General features: G+C 37.7%; 2 protein-coding genes across 2 annotated transcripts; both read left to right on the forward strand.

The window, feature by feature from the left end:
* The first annotated feature begins 2,457 nt into the window (after positions 1-2,457).
* LOC140564999 (calcium-activated chloride channel regulator 1-like) lies at positions 2,458-13,480 on the forward strand. Its single transcript, XM_072690720.1, has 14 exons — positions 2,458-2,607; positions 4,894-5,028; positions 5,126-5,276; positions 5,388-5,496; positions 5,585-5,750; positions 5,883-6,113; positions 7,156-7,380; positions 9,163-9,343; positions 9,489-9,595; positions 9,687-9,902; positions 10,106-10,376; positions 10,473-10,634; positions 12,049-12,276; positions 12,722-13,480. Exons 1-14 carry the CDS (start codon positions 2,458-2,460, stop codon positions 13,123-13,125), a joined length of 2,736 nt encoding a protein of 911 aa, XP_072546821.1. The 3' UTR covers positions 13,126-13,480.
* Positions 13,481-16,130: 2,650 nt separating this feature from the next.
* LOC140565105 (calcium-activated chloride channel regulator 1-like) lies at positions 16,131-23,413 on the forward strand. The gene is made up of 14 exons (XM_072690916.1): positions 16,131-16,280; positions 16,401-16,535; positions 16,710-16,860; positions 17,008-17,116; positions 17,202-17,367; positions 17,452-17,682; positions 18,601-18,825; positions 18,980-19,160; positions 20,168-20,274; positions 20,364-20,579; positions 20,725-20,995; positions 21,303-21,464; positions 21,921-22,145; positions 22,889-23,413. Exons 1-14 carry the CDS (start codon positions 16,131-16,133, stop codon positions 23,272-23,274), a joined length of 2,715 nt encoding a protein of 904 aa, XP_072547017.1. The 3' UTR covers positions 23,275-23,413.
* Positions 23,414-24,444: the final 1,031 nt, after the last annotated feature.

The raw sequence follows: 24,444 nt of genomic DNA on the forward strand, positions 1-24,444 counted from the left end.
AACTGCAAATCGTTGTCAATAGTAAGCATTAAGTATGCATTAATTAGAAGGGATGTCCAATGTCTTCTTTTTATGTTTTTATGCTGTCTGTGGACATAGTATATTATAGTTGATTACTTGTTGATATCCTTGTTGTTGGTGATGATTGGATCTGGGTGAGCCAACAACATGATTTACCTGTGTGCAAGAGGTACTGTCTTTAGCTTGTAAAGGTCAGTCAATAGCAGCTTAAAACAATTTGCTGCAGCATTTTGTTTACAGAACCTATGTTTAGGATGCTCAATATATGAAATGTCTTCATTTTCTACACTGAATAGAAAGGGAATAGGATCTGGTTTAAACAGTACCAAACCACATCGCCTTATTAAGCCCAACAAAAGTCCAAGAGTTGTGCTAAAATTAGCTTACCAAGTCTGGCTAGCTAATAAAGTGTAAATCTAAGTCTAGACCTAAAAAATACCAAACTAAATTTTCCCCTTGTGACTGCATTTTAAAACTTGCTGACGAAAACCACAATAGTGGCAGATTAATGTTTGGTGTTCAACTTGGTCAGTAAAACAATTTGTTGCAAATAAAAAACTGCAACTTACCAAAATAGTTGCTGCATAGCTGCTTTGACCTCGGTAGCAAACTAACAAGCAGATAAGATTACTAAATAAGTATGTGACAGGATATTAGCTAAAAGCTTACTGAAAAAACATAAGCATTGTGCTTTTAACCAACATCCTGCCACATCATTCAGCTGTTGCAAACTTGGTAGATGAGAAATGCAACTGAATAAATGTAAACAGATGTGAGAAAATTACTGAGCACATTAAACAAACAGCTGGTTTGTGGATGCTAATCACTGAATTGACATTAATCTACAGAATGTAAGTTATCTAGAGTTGTTCAAGTAAATTAGCAACAACTGGTTGCATTGAAGTACTGTGGGGTAAGCCTGATTCCCTTTGTAATCATTTCAAATCACATGCAATACTGAAAAATGACTCAATTTAGGTTGAACAATTTAAATGACTCAGTATGAGCATCACTGCATAGGCCTAAAGGACATCACTGCATGTTGACAGGACATATTCATTTTACCAACTACAGAACACAACTATGATTAGGAAACTAAAACCAACCAAGCATGCACAATGCCCCCAACAACAAAGTCATAACTTTTACTAAACACCAAATTGGTAGAAGAAAAAAAAAAACTCTATTAGTATTTCAGTCTATTACATTAGCGTCAGAAGTTACTTGAAATTAATGACCCAGTGTGTACTATGCTCCTGACACTTCTGTCGATGTCTTGTGTTTGACAATTTTAGATAATCAGTAAGCTGTAAATTAACTTAATTGTAACTCTTACTTCTCCTACATCTCACTGATGTCATGCCAAAGATAAAGTCAAATGCCTGCATAAAAAACTAATCTGTAAACTAGATTCAGATACAAAGAACCTTTTATCCAATCAAATAACTGGTAGTGACACAGGATTTACATGTCCTTCCTTTTTTCTGTACTTAGCATATGTAATCACTCTTGCTGCACTCATTTCCAAAGAGAGCTGTCCTGAACACAGATGCTACTGGGGGAATCGTGGCAATTGAAGTCACCAGAATAAGAATATATACACATATATATTTAGAAATCCCAGTAAATTAAATGTTAAGATATTAAAATTATTATTTGCCTAGTTTAAGGATTTTTCTCTAGGACTGTTTAAAAAACATGACTCTAAAGCACCAAAAAAGAGCTCCTCTATTGTTACAAGTCAAAAGACAACACAAATTGTTTCCATCTATAGCAATTTCTTTTTACCAAATAAAACCCCTGTGACATGCTTTGGTCAAAATACTAAACAAATCAAGCAGTACAGCACCCTCTTCCTCTTCGTCTAAAACAGCCCTGTTCAGAACTGCTGGTTTAAGTGTCTGTTCTGAAAATCATAAAATGGGCTACCAATGACCCTCCAGTAAAACAGTGGTAGCACATATTAAAATACTTTTATCAGTCACATATTAACAATTGATCATATCCTGTTTACTTGAAATGGAACATATATCTAGCACTTAATTCTAAGTAGTAAAACATGTCTGCTGGAGTCTAATGACAAACTTTTTAACCAACACAGCTCTACTCTAATCTGCTTCCTCGGATGCTGCTAATCAGTGCTGTAAACTGCAGTGATGCTAATTCAGTGGATAGGCTAATCAAACGCTACCCAACAGTGTGAAAATAACCTAGTAAAATGACCCCACAGACTCAACCCAGCAGTTGTACAATGTGTTGGGCATGTTAGTGGCAACATAACATTCATTTCTGCAATACATCTTAGACCCAGTATTCCTAATTTGGACATGGTGGAAATTACATAATGACAACATGACTTGTGGAAATAAGAATTAAGGTGGGGCGACTTACAATTTAAAAGATAGATTCTGGGCCCCTTGTTCCAGTTTTGCGGTCATGGCCAAAGCACTTACTGTGGTGTTGCTGCTCCTCAGTGCACTGAGACCTGCTATAGGAATCAAATTAGATGGAAATGGATACACTGACATTCTAATAGCTATCAATCCAGCTGTGCCTGAAAGTGAAGAGCTCCTCAATCAAATCAAGGTATTTACTCCTATATAAATAAAAATAATATAATTTACAAACATTTGAAACATTTCCAATAAAAAGAATAGCTTATACAGTTAAAATATTACAATGTAAAATTATCACTTGCCTGGGTTACTGGTATGCTGTATATAAAATTCATAAATAACACAAAAAGGTTAATGCTACTTTAGCTTTATTCCTTGCTTTTCTTGCTAAGATTGTATGTTCAACCTCTGTTTTTTATAGGCTATATTACATTTTCACCCACCCAATAAATCCTATTTACATATAATCGCTTAAAAGGCTGAGGGTTTGTTTGTTTGTTGTTTAATATGACAAAACTGCCAATACTTAGTTACTTAGTTTACTTAAGCAACTAAACCACATCTACATTCTTTACCAAATCATGTTACATTTTCCCGATTTACGCCCCATTTACTGTTCATCATGATAACCTGTTGATAATGTTCTATGAACCTATTTTAATTAGGTACTGATAAAAAAGTGACCTTTAAAATTGAGCTCTTTTACATGCTCTTCAGACAGTAATCAATGAGGTTACAATAAGAAATTTTAGCTAGCCACAGCTAGCCTCACAGTTAATATTCATGTTAGTTGGAATACACACTAATTCACTAGGTCTCCAATCATGTCAATTATATAGCAGTATATATAATCATTCTACAGATCTAAATATATCTGAATACAAATAGTATTATTAAGAATATATAATAATATAAAAATAGTATTATTAATAAAATATAATAATATACAAATAGTGTTATTTGTGGTGTGGAAATCATAACTTCATGAACTACAGCTAGCATTGTCTTCCAATGAACATTTTTGAACATTGGTGAAAAGACTATGAGGAGGAAGAACATAATGATGGCATGCGACACAGCATGTAGCGACCTGCATCTTGTTGCTTTATCCCACTGTCAGTACACTTTTTCTATTGAAGCCAACCAGGATTTCCTTCTATTAACGAATTGATATGACAGTTCATTCTTCATAAGAAAGATATTTTAATTAGCTGCTGTCAGTTTATTCAGAGAAAAAACATTTAAAATTCTAAATTATTTATTTGAATTACTTTCTTCTCCAAGTGGCCAACTTAATCACCTCGAGAAATTGCAGGCCTGTTGGAAAACCAACCCAAAAGACTCCTCATGATGCTGCAAATGTTGGTCAAGTGCAAAGTGTGTCACAAGATCTCTGTTGTATGTGTAGAACATTGCAACACAAAGGAAGATCTCCTCTTACCTGACATTGCTCTGAAAGATGCAGCTGCAACATTTGGCAGGCAGCACAGGCGTTGGTCAATAGACTCTCTTTTGCAACTTCTTCCATTTTATTACCTCTCCTTTCTTAGTCTCCCCATCCACTCATGACACTAATCGCTGTACTAATAGTCTAAGTAACGGTAGATAAACATTTCATCGATTACCAACCTCAACAAGAATACTTCCATGTAACCTTGGCTGAAGACACTGACTTGGAAGAAGCCCCGCTTAACTAAGCTCTGGATAAGCCCCCTTTTTTCATCACACCCGGGTCTTTTCAGAGAAGATGTAAATGGCAACCCTTTAACATAAGTGTTTTTGTGCTACTTTGTACTTTGGGGTCAAAATGTTCCTTTATGTTTGGTATGCTAGGATGTAGCAGTCTCAGCCTCAGAAGGCCTGTCCACTCTCTATAGTTGGTCACTTTGCATGTCAGTTAAACGGCCTTTATATGTATAAAGTCACATCTCTATTGCTTTGTGTAAATTGTATGGGAAAATAATTGAGAAAACAACAGTAACAGGTACATATTTTGCTTTGTGTACAGCACACATACACAGTACAGCAGATATTTCTTAGCGCTATGCAATGTAGTAGCAATTTACAGAGATTCAGTAGAATTCTACCAATATATCAAAGCCCCTCACAGTAAGGTCTGATTTCATTATGGGTTTGATTTAACGAACATTTGGTGTCTGCACAGTCTAGACATGCCCCTGATAAGCAGAATTAACCTCTAACCCAATAAAAAGGTACCAGAAAACCTGCAGTCAGTCTCGGGAGTCTTCTTTCCATCACTAGAAACTTTATTGTACGCTATGGGGTGTTCGGTGAAAGAGAAGGGAAGGGCTGAGAGATCATTCTTTATTTTTCTGCCCCATCTCAGTAGAGTCACATTCATTATATATAAAAAAAAAGGTTGTGAAGTCCTGTCAAACATGAAGGCAACTTTGTTTTTTCCAAGTTGTCATACTATCACTACGCATTACTGTTTATCTGTTTAAACTGTCTCCAGGGAATGATTACTAGTGGATCGGAATATCTGCTTCAAGCTTTAGACAACATGGTGTTTTTCAAGGAGGTAAAAATATTAGTACCACCAACCTGGAATGGAATTTATGAAAAAGCAAAAAGAGAAACCTATGATAAGGTATAACATTCTACATCTACTTTCATTATTAAATGATTATTTATTATGTCATGTATGTAAGAATCTTGTTATGAAATGTTATGCATTCCTTTGGTAGGCCAATGTCATAATTGATCGCCCAAACACAGCATTTGGTGATGAGCCGTACACCAAACAGATAAAAGGTTGTGGGGAAGAGGGTGAGCACATTCACTTCACCCCAAACTTTCTCTTAAACAACAACCTTCTGAATGCATATGGGCCTAGAGGTGAGAATTCAGGAACACTTGTGGTCACAAAAATATTATTTTTTACAAGATACACAATTTGAAAGAGCTAGAAGAGTGCAGTCACAGACCTCTTCTGTCCTTCTGTTTCAGGAAGGGTATTTGTTCACGAGTGGGCTCACCTCAGATGGGGTGTATTTGATGAATACAATGAGAAACAGCCATTCTACTGGTCAGACAGACAACAGATTGAACCTACAAGGTATTAGCAAAGTTATCATTCCCCATAACCTAACACACATAATGCCTTTGTTATATGTACTCATACATATCTTGTATATTTACCCCAGATGTACCAGGGAGATCTCTGGCCAGTGGTATGAAGTCATCAATGGAAATATTCTGCCTTGCCGCAATGATCCACAATCTGGGTTACCCACTGAGGGATGTCAATTCTTTCCAGACAGAGAGCAAAAAACAAACGCCTCAATCATGTACATGCAAAGCTTAGATTCTGTAAGTTTGACCTATTGCACATAAGCAAGTAACTAACATCACTGAGCATTTTGTTTGTCACTACTTGGTCACTACTTTGAGCTGAGATATGATATTTCAGATAGCACAGTAACACTGTAACTCCTGCTGTAGGTGAAAACATTTTGTCAAGACAGAGACCACAATGCTGAAGCACCAAACTTGCAGAATGAGAAATGTGACAACAAAGCAACACGTACAGTCATTTTTCAAAATTCAGTAGACAAAGATGCCCTTCGGACTTTAACACCTCTACAGTCCCAGCCACCATCCCCAACTTTCAGGGTTATGAAGAGAGGAAGTCGGGTAGTCTGCCTTATCCTTGATGTCTCTGGAAGCATGCAAGTATGTTATGGTACATAAACACACATTACAAAACTGGAGGAAAAGTAATCCTAAATTGTGTTATAAGATAAGAAGATTAGCCTATTAATAAGATTCAAATGATTAATTCAATAAAAACTGCATGAAAAACTTTTATAAGACTTGTGAAATGTCCTGTGTCGCATTGGGGCCCTTGATGGAAACACTGTAGGTGAATGCCATCAAAAGCAAGAGGAATTTCTAGTGGCATCTAAAACAATCACCTCTACAGACCTCAAACAGATTCCTGCAACTGCAAATACAATTTGCTCAAAGTTAATGAGGGTTTTTTCCTGATTCAATCATTTTTTAGTTTATATATTTTTGTGCTTTGGGTTATTGTCTTGCATGTTTCCCAAGTGTAATTTTTTATAGTACGCACACTGATATTAGTGTACTAGTAATATACTGTTTATTTCTTCTTGGGATGAAATTGGTTTAATCCAACTTTTTAGTTTAAAGTATAAAAGTATACTTATTAGTATATTTTAGATGTAAGAGGGGGACACTTTGAGTACACAACTAGATTACAGCAACATTTCATTTTGTATTGCACCTACACTAAAAGTGAACTTATGGGCAGTTAGTTTACTAATCGTATGCTAGTCATATACTATATACTAGTTATGTTGTTGTTTACTAGTTATATACTTCTGTATATATCTCCCACCTTTCTGAAAATTTACTCATTGTCCACTAGTTTAATAGTTAGTGTACAATTAGTGCTAAGATTTCTTTTAGTGATGAAGTAATACTGTCCCTTTTTGTTTCCCTCCTGCTAGTCTGAAGTCATGGCTTGCTGGTAGTGTGTTTACCACCCCCTTAGTTCAGCGGTTAGATTTCCATCAGTGCCAACAACAAAAATCAGTCCTAACAAAAGAAAAAAAACTAATTCAAGATGAGCCATGCTACATGACAGAAAATCCTACTGGATCTGAGTTTACCATAGGAATGCTTTTTAAACATACATAAAGTACCAACTTTGTGGTCTAATATTTGGTTGTGAATGATCTTTTGTTTAAAGGGTGAGAGAATACTTCGACTACAGCAGGCTGCTTCACTGTTCTTAAGCGAGATTGTGGAGGAGGGAGCACAAGTTGGCATTGTCAAGTTTAGTACTGGTGCAGACACTGTGAGTCCATTGACTAAAATAGAGGGTAAGGCCTCTAGAGACAGTTTAATCAGAAAGTTGCCAACAACTGCAGACGGATCTACAAATATGTGCAATGGACTTAAACTAGGCTTTGAGGTAAGGCATAAAACATATTTCTTATCCAGTTTTTTTATTGGGCGACATTGCTCTGGTATTTTACCTTTGGGGAGAAACGGGGCATTTTCAGTATGCATTCTAAAAGTGTAAGCAGGCAGTGTGTACCGTCAGCCACCAGCAGGGGGCCTGACCAGCACAGTAGGAAATCTGGTGGAGCTGGAGCAAAGAACTCCAAGCCCCAGAAGTCCAAACGGTAATCAACGCTGACCAGACCCACCTGTGTGGCACGGTATAAATACACCCAGCCAAACACAATTTCCTGTCACACCTTTGTAGAGGGGTGAACGGTAATAGTGGTTCTAAGTTGTGAGCAGTCAGAAAAATGAAAAATGCAAGAGCTGAAAATAAAAAGAGTTTGTGCTACACATAGTGAAGAAAAGCAATAGCTAAAAAGAAAGAGTTTAAGTTGTGAACAGTGGCAAAAAGGAAAACTAGAAAAAGAAACTACTGTGTTGAAAAAGGTTTAGTTTGTCCTTTGAGTACACACCCCTCCTGGTGTTTCCTTTGTTTCTTTTCCTGCCCTTTTTCTATATAGCTTTTAAACAGTTTTTATACTGCCGCCTCTCACAGCTGTGGTGGTGCAGTGGAAATGCACTGGGCTCCCATTTCAAGGTTTGGGAGTTTGAGCCCCACCACAGCCACAGTCTCACCAAGTACCAATCTTGTATTGACTTGAGACATTCACCATCTGTTACATGCACCAAAAAAGGGGTAGTATCATTTAAATAAATAAATAACTGCACTTGAGTCCAAACCCCACACCACACCATAACAAAAAGGATAACTACTGGCTAGAACCAGTCATTCAGAGTGGTGAGAAGTGACCTGCTATGTTCTAGAAAGGCCTACTGAGCTAGAGTTGTTCATAGTGGTGGTGTTAGAAACTGAAAAACCAAAGTGTGCCTCTTGCGTTACAATGATACAAATACACTAGTAACAGCCAACCAATCATGTGCTGTATTGCAGCAACCACTTGGCAACACCCTAGCACCCACCTGAGACACCATGCCAACCACCTGTGATACTATAGCAACCGCTATAATCCCTAACAACCTAACAACCACTAAGCAACACCATAGCCATAAACACACAAAATACCACAGCAAACATCATTGCAACACTATAGCAGCCATCTAGCAGCCACTTAGCACCACATAATATCAACCACTTGGGATGCCATAATACACCAGCAACACCATAGCAAGCAGACAACAAACACTTATCAACACTATGGTGGGAAGGGGAGCCAAAATGAGAACGGACAGAGTCAAAAGGAAGGAGATGGTTTGATAGAGTGTTGTGAAGACTTGTGAGGGGGGGGCTTTAGACATCTTCCTCCTCCCAAATCTTTGTATTATTAATCACCTAGTAAAAACAGACTAATAACTGCCTGGATTTGGGAAACAAGTAACCTGTGCAACCATTCTGCATCTTCTACAGGAGATGCACTTGTCTATTTCAATTTACAATACAGTACTGTATTGTACAATACTGCAAGCAACACCATAGCAATAACATTGATGACATCATTACACAATGTCACACATAAAAACTTGTGTAGGTTCTCTAATGGTTTTAGACAATAAATAAAATTATTATATTTGCACTGTAGTCATTGTGCTGGAAAAAGTTTCTCCACATGGTTTCCTTTTATGCCAAACTACTTTGAAGCATTGTTTTTATCTAAGTTATTAAATTACAATTAAATATTTGGATACATTGATAGAATTTCCCTTTACCAACACTTTTTTTCTCTTTTAGGTTCTTAAGAAAGATGATGGAGGCACAAAAGGAGATGATGTTATTTTTCTGACAGATGGTGAAGCATCAGATAGGGTTGAAGACTGTTTACAGTTAGCAGTGGACAGTGGTGCCATCATTAACACTATAGCACTTGGTCCAAGTGCCTCTTCCGTGCTAATAACCATGGCCAATCTAACAGGTATGTAACAGTGTAAATTAATTGTTAGCTAGTATAATTTATTTCACACTTATTCCACAACAGTGACCAAATTGAACAGTAGTAATAATGCAGCGTTTGGTACTGGATCTAAAATATTTACATACATTTTCATTCATTTCATTAGATGGAAAGTTCATTGTAGCCGATCAGAAATTGCTGTCCAACCAGCTTGTGGATGCCTTTTCTTCATTTACAATGTCAGACGGTAATCCCACCAATCAGACGATCCAGGTGATACATACAGATATAGACATACTCCTTCAAGTCAGTCTTGCCATTCTTACTGATCGTTCATTGATTTCCTTCTTTATTTTTTGAACAGCTGGTCAGTACTGGAAAGACTACTGCTGATTGGTTCAATGGAACCGTGCCCATAGACCGCACTGTAGGAAATGGCACCACCTTCACAGTAATCTATGAAAGAAGTACACCCACCGTGTACATAGAATCACCAAGCGGGCAGTTGTACAATCAGACACATATCAGTGAGAACACGGCGACAAAGACGATCACTTTAAATATTCCTGGAACTGCAGAGGTATGACAGCAATGTTTTATACATTCAACACTTTCATAAATGAATAATACATGAATGAATATTAGCAAAGAACATCCTTGTACAAAACTGACTGGTACAATAAGAAAATATGCATATATCAGAATTCACATTAGTTTAACACTGACCTTGGTTTTTCCAAAATAATTATGTGAAGTGTCCCTGCTTCCTTATGTGCATGGCAGGCTGGGGACTGGAAATACCGCTTCCTCAACAGAAAAGCACCTGCTCAGACTATGACTTTAACAGTAACAAGTCGGGCAGCCCGTGACGATGTATCTCCAGTCATTGTTACGGCCCAGATGAACCAGCAAAGCAGTGATGGAAGTAAACCCATGTTGGTTTATGCTGAGGTCAGTCAGAATTACATGCCTGTGCTTGGGGCCAAAGTCATGGCCACCTTGGAGTCTGACACTGGTCATTCAGAACATTTATACCTCCTGGATAACGGAGCAGGTACTGCTCTTGAGGTTTGACTACATTTATCATATTTATTACTTACAAAATGAGCAAAATATTACAGGTAATGGACATATTTAAATTTTATAACAGGCGCTGATGTCAAGAAAGATGACGGCATCTATTCTAGATATTTCACAAAATTACTAACTGGAAGGTACAGTCTAAAGGTACAGGTGGCACAGCAAAATGCCATGAGCTTTACCCCCAGCAGATACAGTGGAGCTCTGTATACCCCTGGATACATTGTAGATGGTAAGTATCGCAAACCTATACACAAGATAACCATCATGCTGCATGTCCAATAGAAATGGTCCAAAATTACTTGGGATACGATCTTACATTTTATCCCAACAGAAGGTTATGAAAAAAAAATCAAAAATTCCTTTGTGTGCTGTAGCATTAACACCACCCTTCACTGGAAGCACAAACCTGGAAACAATCACCCTTCCTCAATCAAGATTTTGGCACTCATACAGTAGTCCAGGTAGCATTGTCCTGTTATCTACCAAACTCCGGTTCATTCAGTAGTCCAGTAGACTGCATTCTCCTAGCACCCACCAAACTCCGATTAATCCAGCAGTCTGCATTCTCCTAGCATCCACCAAACTCAGATTCATCCAGTAGTCCAGTAGTACTCAGATTAATCCTGTATGCAGCATTTTCCTATCATCCACCTAACTCTAATGTATGCATTAGTTCAGAAGGTTACATTCTCCTAGCACCCACCAAACTCTGATTAATCCAGCAGTCTGCATTCTCCTAGCATCCACCAAACTCAGATTCATCCAGTAGTCCAGTAGTACTCAGATTAATCCTGTATGCAGCATTTTCCTATCATCCACCTAACTCTAATGTATGCATTAGTTCAGAAGGTTACATTCTCCTAGCACCCACCAAACTCCGATTAATCCAGCAGTCTGCATTCTCCTAGCATCCACCAAACTCAGATTCGTCCAGTAGTACTCAGATTCATCCTGTATGCAGCATTCTCCTGGCATCTTATATTCATCTATTATTTCTGTAGGCAACATTGTTCTAGCATCCACCAAACTCTTGATCAATCTATTAGACCAGTAGGCAACCTTCTCCTGGCATCTACCAAACTTAAATTGATCCAGTAGTCCAGTAGACAGCATTTTAATAGCATTCAACCAACTCAGATTAATCCATTATTTCTGTTGGCAGCATTCTTTTAGCATTCACCAAACTCAGATTAATCCATTAGGCAAGTAGGCTGCATTCTCTTAGCATCCACCCAACTGGCAGATTACACTGTTCTAGAGCCCAGCAGTGGTGTCATTTAGACCATGCCAGTGAATGCTTGGGATTGTGCATTCGATGCTTGGCATTGCTCCAAAACAAATTATGTGCTTTACACCACATCATTGGGCAAAGTGATCTTTGGCTCATGTGCAGTTGCTCAACATGCCCATCCCATTTTATGGGGCATGGAAGCTATGGCAACCTATGACTAGGTTAGTCACTGAACTCTTCAGGATAACCCATTTTACTGCCCATGTTTGTCTATGGAGACTGCATGGCCATGTGCTATATTTAATTGCTCTGTTAGCAAAGGGTGTACTCCATAATAAGACAGGCCTGCTTATACTGCACGTATATAATGCAGCATAAAGACTGCCATTCAGATCTTTTTTTTTCATTTCAGGTAAAGTAGAGCTAAACCCCCAGAAACCTCCGATAAATGTGCAGTCTGCAGATGTGGGCAACTTCACCAGAACAGCTACTGGAGAGAGTTTTGTGGTAAAGGTCCCCCCAGGTGTCCCCCTGCCAAACTTTCCTCCCAACAAAATCACAGATCTGAGTGCTGAAATCCTAGAGGACACTGTGCTTCTCAATTGGACGGCTCCAGGCGAGGACTTTGATCAGGGAACAGGTAAATATTGAATAATTCATTTTAAGGAAACATTGAACAACTAATGCAAAACAATTACGACAAAGTCTGTAGTTTGCTTAGAAGGGCCAGAATCATAACACAGCCCACTAGATTTACTATTAAGAGCAAATAACATTAATAAACAAGTCACAGTAGAGGTGACCCTATTAAGGGGTTCGGAAACACTGTCCAACTGCATGGTTCATTACAAGAAGTGTAATTATTCCTGTTAAATTGTATGCAATGTAGCAAGTTCAAAATAAATTGCCCATTGTACAAAATGTTTTTGAGAGCAGTTTTTAAATGCAGTTAAAAAAGTGCTCTGTAAAAATGGGTCTTCAGTTGACATTTGAAGACAGCAAGTGATTCTGCTTTTTCAAGACCTGAGTGATTGCTTTGAGTAAACAGCATCCCTTTAACTGTTTTTCTTTCTTTTCCTTTTAAGCCAAATTCTATGAAATTAGATGGAGCAAGCATCTTGAGGTGCTTCAAAACAACTTCAGCAACTCTAATATATTAAACACATCTGCAATCCAGCCTTTAGAGGCAGGCTCGGCTGAACAGCATTCCTTCCTGCCTGATATTTCTATCCATAATGGCACCACACTGTTCTTTGCTGTTCGCTCAGAAGACAAGGATGCAATGAAGTCTGAGGTATCTAACATTGCTCAAGCCACAAAGTTTGTCCCAAGTCCCAGACCTCCAACCATTTCAAAACAAGGCCTGAACCTGACTGCTATTGTTGTCTCTGTCTGTGTGGTAACCATTGGGGTGTGTATAATAGCTGCTGTAACTGTATGGGCAATGAAACGAAAAGAAGTTAGTGTAGAAGTTGGAGCTATGACATGAATACATTTTGGGAGAAGGACCATCTTTACCTGGCCCTCAACCCCTTTGTATGTAACCCTCTTCTCAGTTCAACTATCTATCTATACCATGAACTCAGGGTATGCATATTAATTTAGCGGAGATGTAAACTATGAATATCAAATATAACATGCATATTTAATGTAATTTAGCATGTAATTGTGATTTTAAATATGTGATTGTGATCACATTACATCTTTTAACCACTGGTACTTTAAAAGTGATTTTCAGTAAGTAGTGCAAAAAGTAGCAAGAGAAGTTCAAAGCTTTGTTAAAACTGAAATTGTTTTTTGGGACACGTTGGAATGCATAAATAAAGATATTTATTATAAAAATGTATTGATGCACAAATTTCAGCACTATTATTTACTGATGTTTCTGAAAAATAAAATTTTTGCATTGAATAAAGTCTCCTTTTGCTTTTTAACCACAAAGCAGCCACCAATCAACCACCAGATAGTAGAGCAACCATCTAGCAACTCCACATCAACCCCTTTTGGATATACACTTGCACACCCTTCGACAAGCCAAGTTAAAGTTTGTTTATGAATGTCCCCTTTCATAAAAAATACTAGTATAAAATACTAAAGCACACAACATCAGTGTTGCCTAATAAATGAAATTATCAATACATTTCTGAAATAAAATGAGCAAATAAAAACTACGAAGTTGGAGTATGAACTCCAACAGAGCTAAACATTACCATTATAAAATGTAAAAGTCCTGTAAACACCAGTGACCAAATCCAGTCAACATGCTCATATGGGGCTCATATGGGTGGAACATGGGCTCGACATGGATTTCTACATATGTCTTTTAATGGAACCCAGTTGAGCTTCCCATACAGGCCACACATGGACACATTAGCTGGGATTCATAATGGTTCTGGGTTTGTTTTATACAATTTTAAACCTTTTAAAATGTGTATCACAAGGCAACTGTATAAATACTGAATCTCTTTAAATCCTGCATCTTTTTTTTTAAAATACATCATGGAAATACTTGGGAAAACAGGATTTGTTATGCTTACCAAATAACTTACCAAATACCAAAAAATTATGAGAATAATACATATTTTAAAATGTTTTACATTTTTGATTTTTTGTAATGTACCTACTCTGAGTTACTGCTGAATTCCAACTTCATCTTTTATGTAAAACAGAGTGAACTTGAAACATTCTTACTCATCACATGACAGACAGTAATTTTTGATTATCATGCAGTTGATTTATCAACTTGACATAATACAGTTCAGAAACAGATGACTAACATTTTGTTTTCTCATTTGTTACACGGTGTTATCTTGCCTCTACTTTCCAGTAAGGGTAAGTGTGCATGACTTAATTACTGCCAGTACAAAGGTAATGATTTCCCATCCCCATGGAAGGAATGCTCCCAATTCAGTTCATATAATTTACAAGTTGAGGAACGCCTTGATTACGATCATTTCATCATCTGTTCTCTTGTGCATACACACCAAACTTTGTATATTTAAAATTTACAATGACACATTGTAATTCATTTAGTACCTCTCATATGAGGGTACATTTCTATCAGCTTTTCTCACTGTTTTGGAGTTCTTTATGGGTGCTCCAGGTTGTCATGTGCAGGTTGGCTGAATAATTGCTTGTGGGATGTAATTTTCACAGGTTCCTGATTAGATTGAGATATGGACTTTGACTTGGCCATTGCAATGTTCACTTTTTTAAATTCGACAACCACTCCTGTGTTACTTTGGACTTGTGCTTGTGATCATTATCATTCTGAAAGATGAAATTTCTCCCAAGCTTTATGGCAAATTGAAGCTGGTTGTCATGTAGTTTCTCTTTTGCTTTTGTACCGTCAACCTAGCCTTCGGTTTTACAAGATGCCCAGTCCCTGCTGAGAAAAAGTCACCACAACATGTTGCCACCACCCCATCATAACACAAAATAATGTCTCTTTCTAGTCACATATACATTCAAGATGTATGCAGAGCTCTTTATATTGTTTACAAATAATTTGCTTATACTTGTTATTTCATTAATATAATTTAATTTATTTTAGATATCAATTGTTACTATTACTAGTCAAAACCTTAAAAGATATCTACATAATATAATAGAGATCTAAAACTGCACATATTTTAAAGCACATTACAGCTTTTTGATCTTTGATCTTATTGCTAGTAAACATTTCATAGCTGAACTCAAACATGAGTATTGTGTGTGATTTTAGACTAAAACTACTTGTCATATATCCTTAAAGTAATTTTGACTAGTCATATGTTACCATTAATATAAATGGAATTTCACTCCTATCTGTAATTGCATTTTACAACGGCAATTCCAGATATTTACGTAGTAATTCTTACTAGTAAAGAAGTTCACTTATCTGTGAATAAATTCGGACTAGTACAAATGCTAATTCAAGATATGTAGAAATCTACAATTAAAATGTTTTAACTAGTCATAATAACATTATTGGATGTATAAAGAAAGAGTGTAAAGAGAAAAGCGAATATTACATGAAAGTGGGTGGCATATTTTGTCAATGGGAGAACCATTTGTTTTATTGCCCTTGGGCTAATTAGATCCCAGTTACTCAACTGGTGCAAATACACTTGTCCACTCATTTCCAGAGAGGACTTGATTTGAACCCAGGTGCCACAAGAACTCAAAATCAAAACAAACACAGGCACGCAAATTGGCAAAGACACAACTGTGTCCAGTAACAAGAGCTGTGTTGAATTATTCATACTTTAGCTTTAGCTTTCTCTTATGCATACTTTAGCTTCCTCTTTAAAGCCTTATCTACTTGTTTTTGTATCTTGTACTGGATTTATGATAGCATATAAAGGTAAGTGGTCAATAAAATGCCATTGATTGCATTTTTCCCCAACCATATAAACGAAGAGTTTCAGTAATGCCACTGTAGTGACGACAGGTGATCATAAACCTTTAACAAAAAGCCTCACACTCTGGGCTCCTTCTTTCAGTTTTGCAGTCATGGCCAAAGCGTTTACTGTGGTGTTGCTGCTCCTGAATGCACTGGAACCTGCTGTAGGAATCAAACTGGAAGGGAATGGATATTCAGACATTCTCATAGCCATCAACCCAGCTGTGCCTGAAAATGAAGAGCTCATCAAGAAAACCATGGTATTTATTCATACGTATTTCCATGATATTAGCCATACAATATGTGACCACAAGCAAGTGGATTTCCGGTCTATTCTTGCAGTGTTTTGACACAATGTTCATATTTTTTATTGTTTCCAGGAAATGATTGTTACTGGATCAGAATATCTGTATCAAGCCTTAGACAACCTAGTGTTTTACAAAGAAGTAAAAATACTAGTACCACCAACATGGAATGGAAGTTACGAGAAAGCAAGAAGAGAAACCTACGATAAGGTTCTAAATTTTTGTCAGTAATGTGCAGACAATGTGCAGTAATGTGTTTTTTAGCTGTGGTGAGGATAATATACTTCATAGTTGTAGAGTAATAACATTTGCACTACAACACATGTTCTGCTCTATTATTCTAACTGCATGTTTAAATGTTTTCTAATCTGTTTTAAAAAATAGGCCAATGTAATCATTAAAGACCCACACTCTGCATTTAATGATGACCCATACACTAAACAGATAAAAGGTTGTGGGGAAGAGGGTGAGCACATTCACTTCACCCCAAACTTCCTCTTAAACGACAATCTTCTCAAAGTGTATGGGCCTAGAGGTAAGGAATATTTTGAAAGGAAAATAACAGAACAGTTTAGCAGAATATGACAAAGTTATTGAAATTCAGCAGTTGTTGAGATAGAGGTATTGTGCATTTTAAACCACAGATTCATGACATGGTGGCATACATATGTTTTGTTTTCAGGAAGGGTCTTTGTGCATGAATGGGCTCACCTCAGATGGGGTGTATTTGATGAATACAATGAGAAACGGCCATTCTACTGGTCCAACAGACAACAGATTGAACCTACAAGGTCGTATCAGCTTTCTATGTCAACATTTTTCACTATGTTAATTGGCAACATTTTTATATACTCACATATTTCATGTTAATGCCAGATGTACCAGGGAGATCTCTGGTCAGTGGTATGAAGTCATCAATGGAAATTTCCTGCCTTGCCGAAATGATCCTCAATCTGGGTTACCCACTGAGGGATGTCAATTCTTTCCAGACAGAGAGCAAAAAACAAACGCCTCAATCATGTTCATGCAAAGCTTGGACTCTGTAAGTTGAAATTATAGCATTTCTTTATCAGACTACAAGTAGACATTTAAAAAAAAAAACGTAACACTGTAACTCCTGCTGTAGGTGAAAACATTTTGTCAAGACGGAGACCATAACACTGAAGCCCCAAACTTGCAGAATGACAAATGTGACTACAAAGCTACACGTACAGTCATTTTTCAAAATTCAGTAGACAAGGATGCCCTTCGGACTTTAACACCTCTACAGTCCCAACCACAAGCTCCAAAGTTCACAGTAATCCAGAGAAGACATCGGGTCATTTGCCTCATCCTTGATGTCTCGGGAAGCATGCAGGTATGCTACAATGCAACACACCTTTATGAAACTTTAAAATCTGTGGTGCTGTGTCCCAAATTTCTCTGTTATAGCAGATTATCATGACATTTTTAATAATTATTATTTTATTTATATAAGAAAAGGGATCTATTATGATGTGAATAACTAATTACCACAGTTACTCAAACAACAACTAAATTGTATTAATAATGAGAAGCACACCTGGCCATGATCAAAAGAAAATACAGAAGAGAAAAGAATTCGGTAAAATATATCTGACTACAAAGGGTGGGTGCCAAGTGGCTTAGCTGTCCACCTTACTCTTTGGGAGCAGAGGCAAATCATTCAGGAAGTCAACACAGCTACAGTCAAGGTTTATCTAGAACAGTCATGAAGACATTGTAGCAAAGAGATCCGGAAGTAAGGAGCAGCAGCACTGAACGATTTGCCACCCACAGATAAGACCAGAGCTAGAACTGTGATAACAAGAGAGAAGAGTCTAGAAGTAAGTAAAGCAGCTGTGAGATTCAAAACGACAAGGACATTTAGTAAACCAGCATCTGTTGAAAGCAGGACGCCATTAACGACTCTCTGATACTGAGACAGCACTCAGTGAACTTATGGTTAAAGAATGGTTCATTAATAATGCTACAGTTGCTAAAAGTGAATAAAAGTAAATGGTCACAAAACAGCATCACCCATATGACATCATGTGGTGAAATTGGAAAACTAGCTTCCAATCCCACATTAGCATCTTTAGCATGTATGGCTCAACTACTCCTTTAAGAGACTGACGCCTGCTATAACCTGGGTTGTATATATACTATATGAAAAGTGGAAACAAAAGAGATATTGGGACACTCTTGGTGTAAATCAGAGAAGACATGTCTTGAGAAATGGTCTAATATGTGCTTGTGTATAATGTTCTGTTTAAAGGGTCAGAGAATACTTCGACAAGAGCAGGCTGCTACACTGTTCCTAAGAGAGATTGTGGAGGAGGGAGCACAAGTGGGCATTGTCACGTTTAGTACCAATGCAAACATTTTAAGCTCATTGACAGAAATTAAGGGGAAAGCCTCAAGAGACAAATTAATCAGCTCATTGCCAAAGATAGCGTCCGGATATACAAATATGTGTACGGGACTTAGCAAAGGCTTTGAGGTAAGATACTTACTCAGACAGTATTTATTGCATCCATTGTGCTATACAAAAATGCTCTTTCAGTTGATATTTACATACAAAATACATATTTTAGTCTAACATTCCGTTTCAGTGTGATCAAGACTGAAAGGTTTTTTTATATTATGGATTTCAGGTGCTTCGGCAAGATGATGGAAAAACGATAGGAGATGATGTGATTTTTCTGACAGATGGTGAAGCGACAGACAATATTGCCGGTTGTTTACAGTCAGCTGTGAACAGTGAAGCAATGATCAATACTTTAGCATTTGGACCAAGCGCCTCTATCATTCTAAAAAACATGGCAGATCAAACAGGTAAAGATAATGTTCTGTAAATATGACAATGCAGAATGTATCAAGATTTATCAGATACACTCTTAAAAATAAAGGTGCTACTACGGGTTTTTGAAGGACAGTAATTCTCAAACGTTTTCAACCATGTACCACATATGTACCACATCTCCAATTGCCACCCGCAAGTCATCTCATGGGAAACCACACACACACACACACACACAAACAGTGGTTCTTCACTAACTGCATCAGGCTTACCCACTTTTGCAGTCCACAAGTTAGCATGGTAGGATGTTCGATCATCATGTTTCTGGTGAATGCAGTACACCTCAGACATCTCACTACAGTGTCTACATGGCCTTTGCGTTTATGCATGCAGCACATTTTCTGAGGTCATTAGGCGTGTGAGGAACCTTTTACAAATTTGATGTACAAATCTAAATTTCACATTCTGTGGTGGCTTAGTGCCTTAGAATTACCTTTTGATATGTTTGATATGCCAATAAACATCAAACCAAACATTGAAAACCTAAAATTTGTGATTCAGCAATTGAATGATGATCTTAAAGGAAGAGGGCAGATGGCATAAGCTTGTCATGGTAATCGATACTCCTAAAACTTCGGACTGTGAATTTAATTATTTTAAATATAGCCCAAACCTGCACTTTCTCTTTGTGGTTAAATGGGAGTAAACTGTTAAAATTTGGTCTCATTATCTAAGATTTTATCTTCTTATCTGATTATGTGATGAAGCACATATAATACGTACTGATTAGTAATCAACCTGTCAATCAATCTGAGTTTTAATTTGATGGATGAATATAATGTAGACAGGTCTAATTGGCAAGCAGCATTTTGTTTGCCTTGTATATGTATAATATAACTGACTAATGAGGTGTTTATCTAGTAAGTTTATCTAGTAAGTTTATCTAGTTGATCTAGTAAGAAAGCAATACATTTATTCATAAACTCTTATTTTAAAGTCATATCTTTTTTCTACCTAAAAAAATATATTCTTCTTTCATCAGGGGGAAAGTTTATCGTAGCCAGTGACGATTTGCTTTCCAATCAGCTTGTGGAGGCATTTTCTTCATTTTCATTGTCTGATGGAGATCCTACCAAACAGACATTGCAGGTGGGCTACAAACAGTAACTTAAACTGACACTTTGAGTCAGGCTGTCTCCTTCACTGATTTCTTATTATTGTTTGTTTTTCCTGAATAGCTTGAGAGCACTGGAAAGACGACTGCTGATTGGTTCAATGGAACAGTGCCCATAGACCGCACTGTAGGAAACGGCACCACCTTTACAGTAATCTATGAAAGAAGTACGCCCACAGTGTACATTGAGTCACCAAGCGGGCAGGTGTACAATCAGTCTAAAATCAATGAGGACAAAGCGACAAAGACGATCACTTTAAATATTCCTGGAACTGCAGAGGTATGACAGCATTTGTGGAGATTATGATTGTCTAACCTTTGACTAATATTTTTGTTATATAGCAGAATATGAAAGATACATAGCACAACATATGAGACTTCCTGACTTTGGGAATTCTTCTCTTTGCCTTCTCTTTGCATGACAGCCTGGAGAGTGGAAATACAGCTTCCTCAACAAAGAAACCAATAGTCAGACTATGACCTTGACAGTAACTAGTCGGGCAGCCCGTGAAGATGTCTACCCAGTCATTGTTACAGCCCAGATGAACCAGCAAAGCAGCGATGGAACTAAACCTATGGTAGTTTATGCTGAAGTCAGTCAGAATTCCATGCCTGTGCTTGGGGCCAATGTTACAGCCATCCTGGAGTCAGATAAAGGCCATTCAGTACAATTATACCTCCTGGATAATGGAGCAGGTACAGCTCTTAAATTGTTAAAAATAAAGGCATACATTATCTGAAATATGGTCACAGAATTAAAGCTTATAGCAGTGGTCACCAACAGTACTCCTTGAGATCTGCATTCCTGCTCCATGCCTCACCTGATACACAAGACCCCTGCCTTCAGAGGTGCTGGTGGATTAGCTATGTGTTCAATTTGGGTTGAAGGTGTGACTTTTAGGAAGGTAGCTCTCCAGGAGAGTGGCTGGTCAATGACCACTGGGTTAAAGTCATTTAACTGGTTGGCAATATACTTATTACACAAGGAACTCGTCTTTTACAGCGGCTGATACTACCAAAGATGATGGCACATACTCAAGATATTTCACTAACTTAAAGGATGGAAGGTACAGTCTGAAAGTAAGGGTGACAGACCATACTGACACCAGACTTTCACACAGCAGATACGGTGGTGCACTGTACATCCCTGGATATGTTGTGGATGGTACGTATGGCAAAGTTTCATCACCATACATGAGGTAGTCATTCTTTTTAGGAACAATCAGTACATTCAAGGGGGGTGTAATGAATGGTTCTTATTGTCGTAGACCCCTTCTTGCTAATCACATCATCTACAAGGCTTGAATCGTCTTCCAGTGAAGTGTTTGCATGAAGTCTGTATGATTTGGTTGCACGTCTAGCCACACTACATCATCAGGAACCATAGTCCTTGACTTTTCATTTTGGGCCACGGCTCTGGAAAGATTAGCCTGGTCTCTTTTCTGATACTTTGAATCCACCTTGTTAAGGCTTTTTTAAGGAGCCAGAACTATGAGGTGCACCACTGTGTCAGAGTTTTAGTTATTTAGATAGATCCAGATCCAGAGAAAAATCATAAGGGTATGAGTTTGTAAGTTTGTATGTTTGTAAAATGAAGCATAAAGAGCATTCTTCCTTTCAGGTCAAGTAGAGATAAACCCTGAGAAGCCCCCAACGAATGTAGTGCCCGCAGATGTGGGCAGCTTCACCAGAATAGCCACTGGAGAGAGCTTTGTGGTGACGCTCCCAGGCGGAATCCCACCAAAGTTTCCTCCCAACAGAATCAAAGATCTGAGTGCCGAAATCCAGAAAGACACTGTGCTTCTTAGCTGGACAGCTCCAGGCGAGGACTTTGATGAGGGAACAGGTAAAAATACAATTCCACCTTCGAAAAGCCGCTGCTTGTACAATGTAGAGCTTTAAAATTTACTGAGGCAGAAAAGTACCAGGTCATGTCCAAATTGAAGTGTAGTATCATAGCCTTCTTCAAATATATTTTATTGGGTGAAAAAAATACTCATGCAGCTAAACATTAACAGCTAGCAGAAAGCTAGCGACACTTTAGCACCTTCGCGATTTGGTTAGAGACCTTAATCGCACCTTTTGAGAGAACATGGGCCTCAAAGCAGCTACCTTCAGCCTCAGACAGCCCATATTTGGTGTAGATCTTTGCAATAACCCACAGACAACATCAAAACATCTAAACCAAGACAGACTAGCATTCACTGTGACTAAAACTGCAAGTCTTATAAGGCTTAGGAAAGCTTATAGGGTCCCATAAAAGGCCAAAAATACTGACCACTTATTACTGAATGTTAGCGAGTCTTCAAAACTGAAGGCATTTTTATCCTGCAAACACTTAATTCATACATAAAGTCTTGCAGTCCAATAATGCTGTATAAGTAGACAGCATTTGTTAAGGTGAAGACACTGCTATTGTTCAAAACAGGGGTATCATACTGACACCACTCCATTTCATAAACCTGATTCAACTAATCAGATAATTATCAAACACTATATTTGATGAATTGATAAAGAATGCAGTCAGGTCAGGAAGGACCTCATGTAACCGGCATTTCTTCAATAATTTTGCTTCTTTTCCCTTTTAAGCCAAATCCTATGAAATTAAATGGAGTGAAAGTCTGGAGATGCTTCAGAATAACTTCAGCAATGCTACATCAGTAGACACTGCACTTCAGCCACAAGAGGCAGGCTCGGCTGAACAGCATGCCCTGTCTGATATTCCAATCCAAAATGGCACCACACTGTTCTTCGCTATTCGGACAGAGGACAACGACACATTGAAGTCTGATGTATCTAACATAGCTCGGGTCACCAGCTTTGTCCCGACTCCTAGGCCTCCTGCAATTTCAAATCCAGGCCTTAACCTGACCGCTATAGTCATCTCCGTCTGTGTCTCAATCATGGGGGTGTGTCTCATAGCTGCTGTAACCACATGTGTAATGAAACGAAAGAAAATTAGTGAAGACGTTTAGATTCACATGTACATTAGTAATGCTTAGCAATGACCTCTATTAACAGAAGTCATGGACTACATTTTCTTCTCAAAGGAAAATCTTCCCAATTGAAATGGACTTTTCAATTACTATTACCAAATATGGCAAAGCACTGTAATAACCACTGTTCTATAAAAATGCACTTTTCCTATTTCTAAATGTACAGTTTTTTAGAAGCATTTTTGGAGAAATGCCATTGATGTGGTCTGTGCATAGCAGTGGGCTCCTACCTTCCCACAGACTTTGAATCCACACATAATCGATTTAATCCATCTAACTTATGCCTTCAGAAGTCCATGATTGGCTGAAAGGGGTGTGTTAGATTTGGATGGGAGTTGGAACATGCAGGAAAGTAGCTTTCCAGAATGAGGGTTGGAGACCACTGGTGTATAGTTATCTAGAGAAAACTAATATTATTTTGTGTCATTCATTATTTTACTGTGATCTGGAGCTCAGGAAAGTAGGTAAATATATAGTCTGTGCCATTGTCATGTTCAAGCAGGTCACAGGAATTAGTTTGTCATTCGTTTTTAGTCCATTGTATGATTGTAATGTGAATAAATGTATAAAAATCTGAAAATAAATTAATTCATTTGAAACAAACAAGAATTAAGATTTGTTCATGAAATGTTTGCAGCTTTTAAAGGAAGCACTAAGCCTCACACTAGATCCCCATCATCAATGTGTTTTATGATATTTTGTGGGCTGTCTTCTCGGCTATATTTCAGGCTTTATCATTTAGAATTGAACATACCTGATGGTTTTGGAATGGGATGCTCAATAGGCTCATATAAAGTGGCATGCAGATTTTAACCGCTGGTTAAAATTCCTTTTACTGGGAACAAAAGATTAATTGATCTCCAAAAGGCATAAAGTTGAAGATGTTTTGTTGAGGTTTTAAGCAAAAGCAGTGACTAATCCATTACATTTGTGTTACTTTTGAGTAAAAAAAAGGAAGAGAATACCATGCAAAGGTTTTGGCGCCCTATGAAATTAAAGCTCTTAGACCTTAATTAGTTCACTGGAGCAATGGCTTGTTCACAGTTGTTGTTAGGAAAGGCCGTGTGATTAAAATGTCAAAGCTTTATAAATACTTCTCCTTAAATCTCGTTCCAACAATAAGCAGCTTAACACTTAAATAAAAGCAAA

This window comes from Salminus brasiliensis, chromosome 11 (assembly GCF_030463535.1).
Source record: "Salminus brasiliensis chromosome 11, fSalBra1.hap2, whole genome shotgun sequence".
Classification (NCBI taxonomy): domain Eukaryota; kingdom Metazoa; phylum Chordata; class Actinopteri; order Characiformes; family Bryconidae; genus Salminus; species Salminus brasiliensis.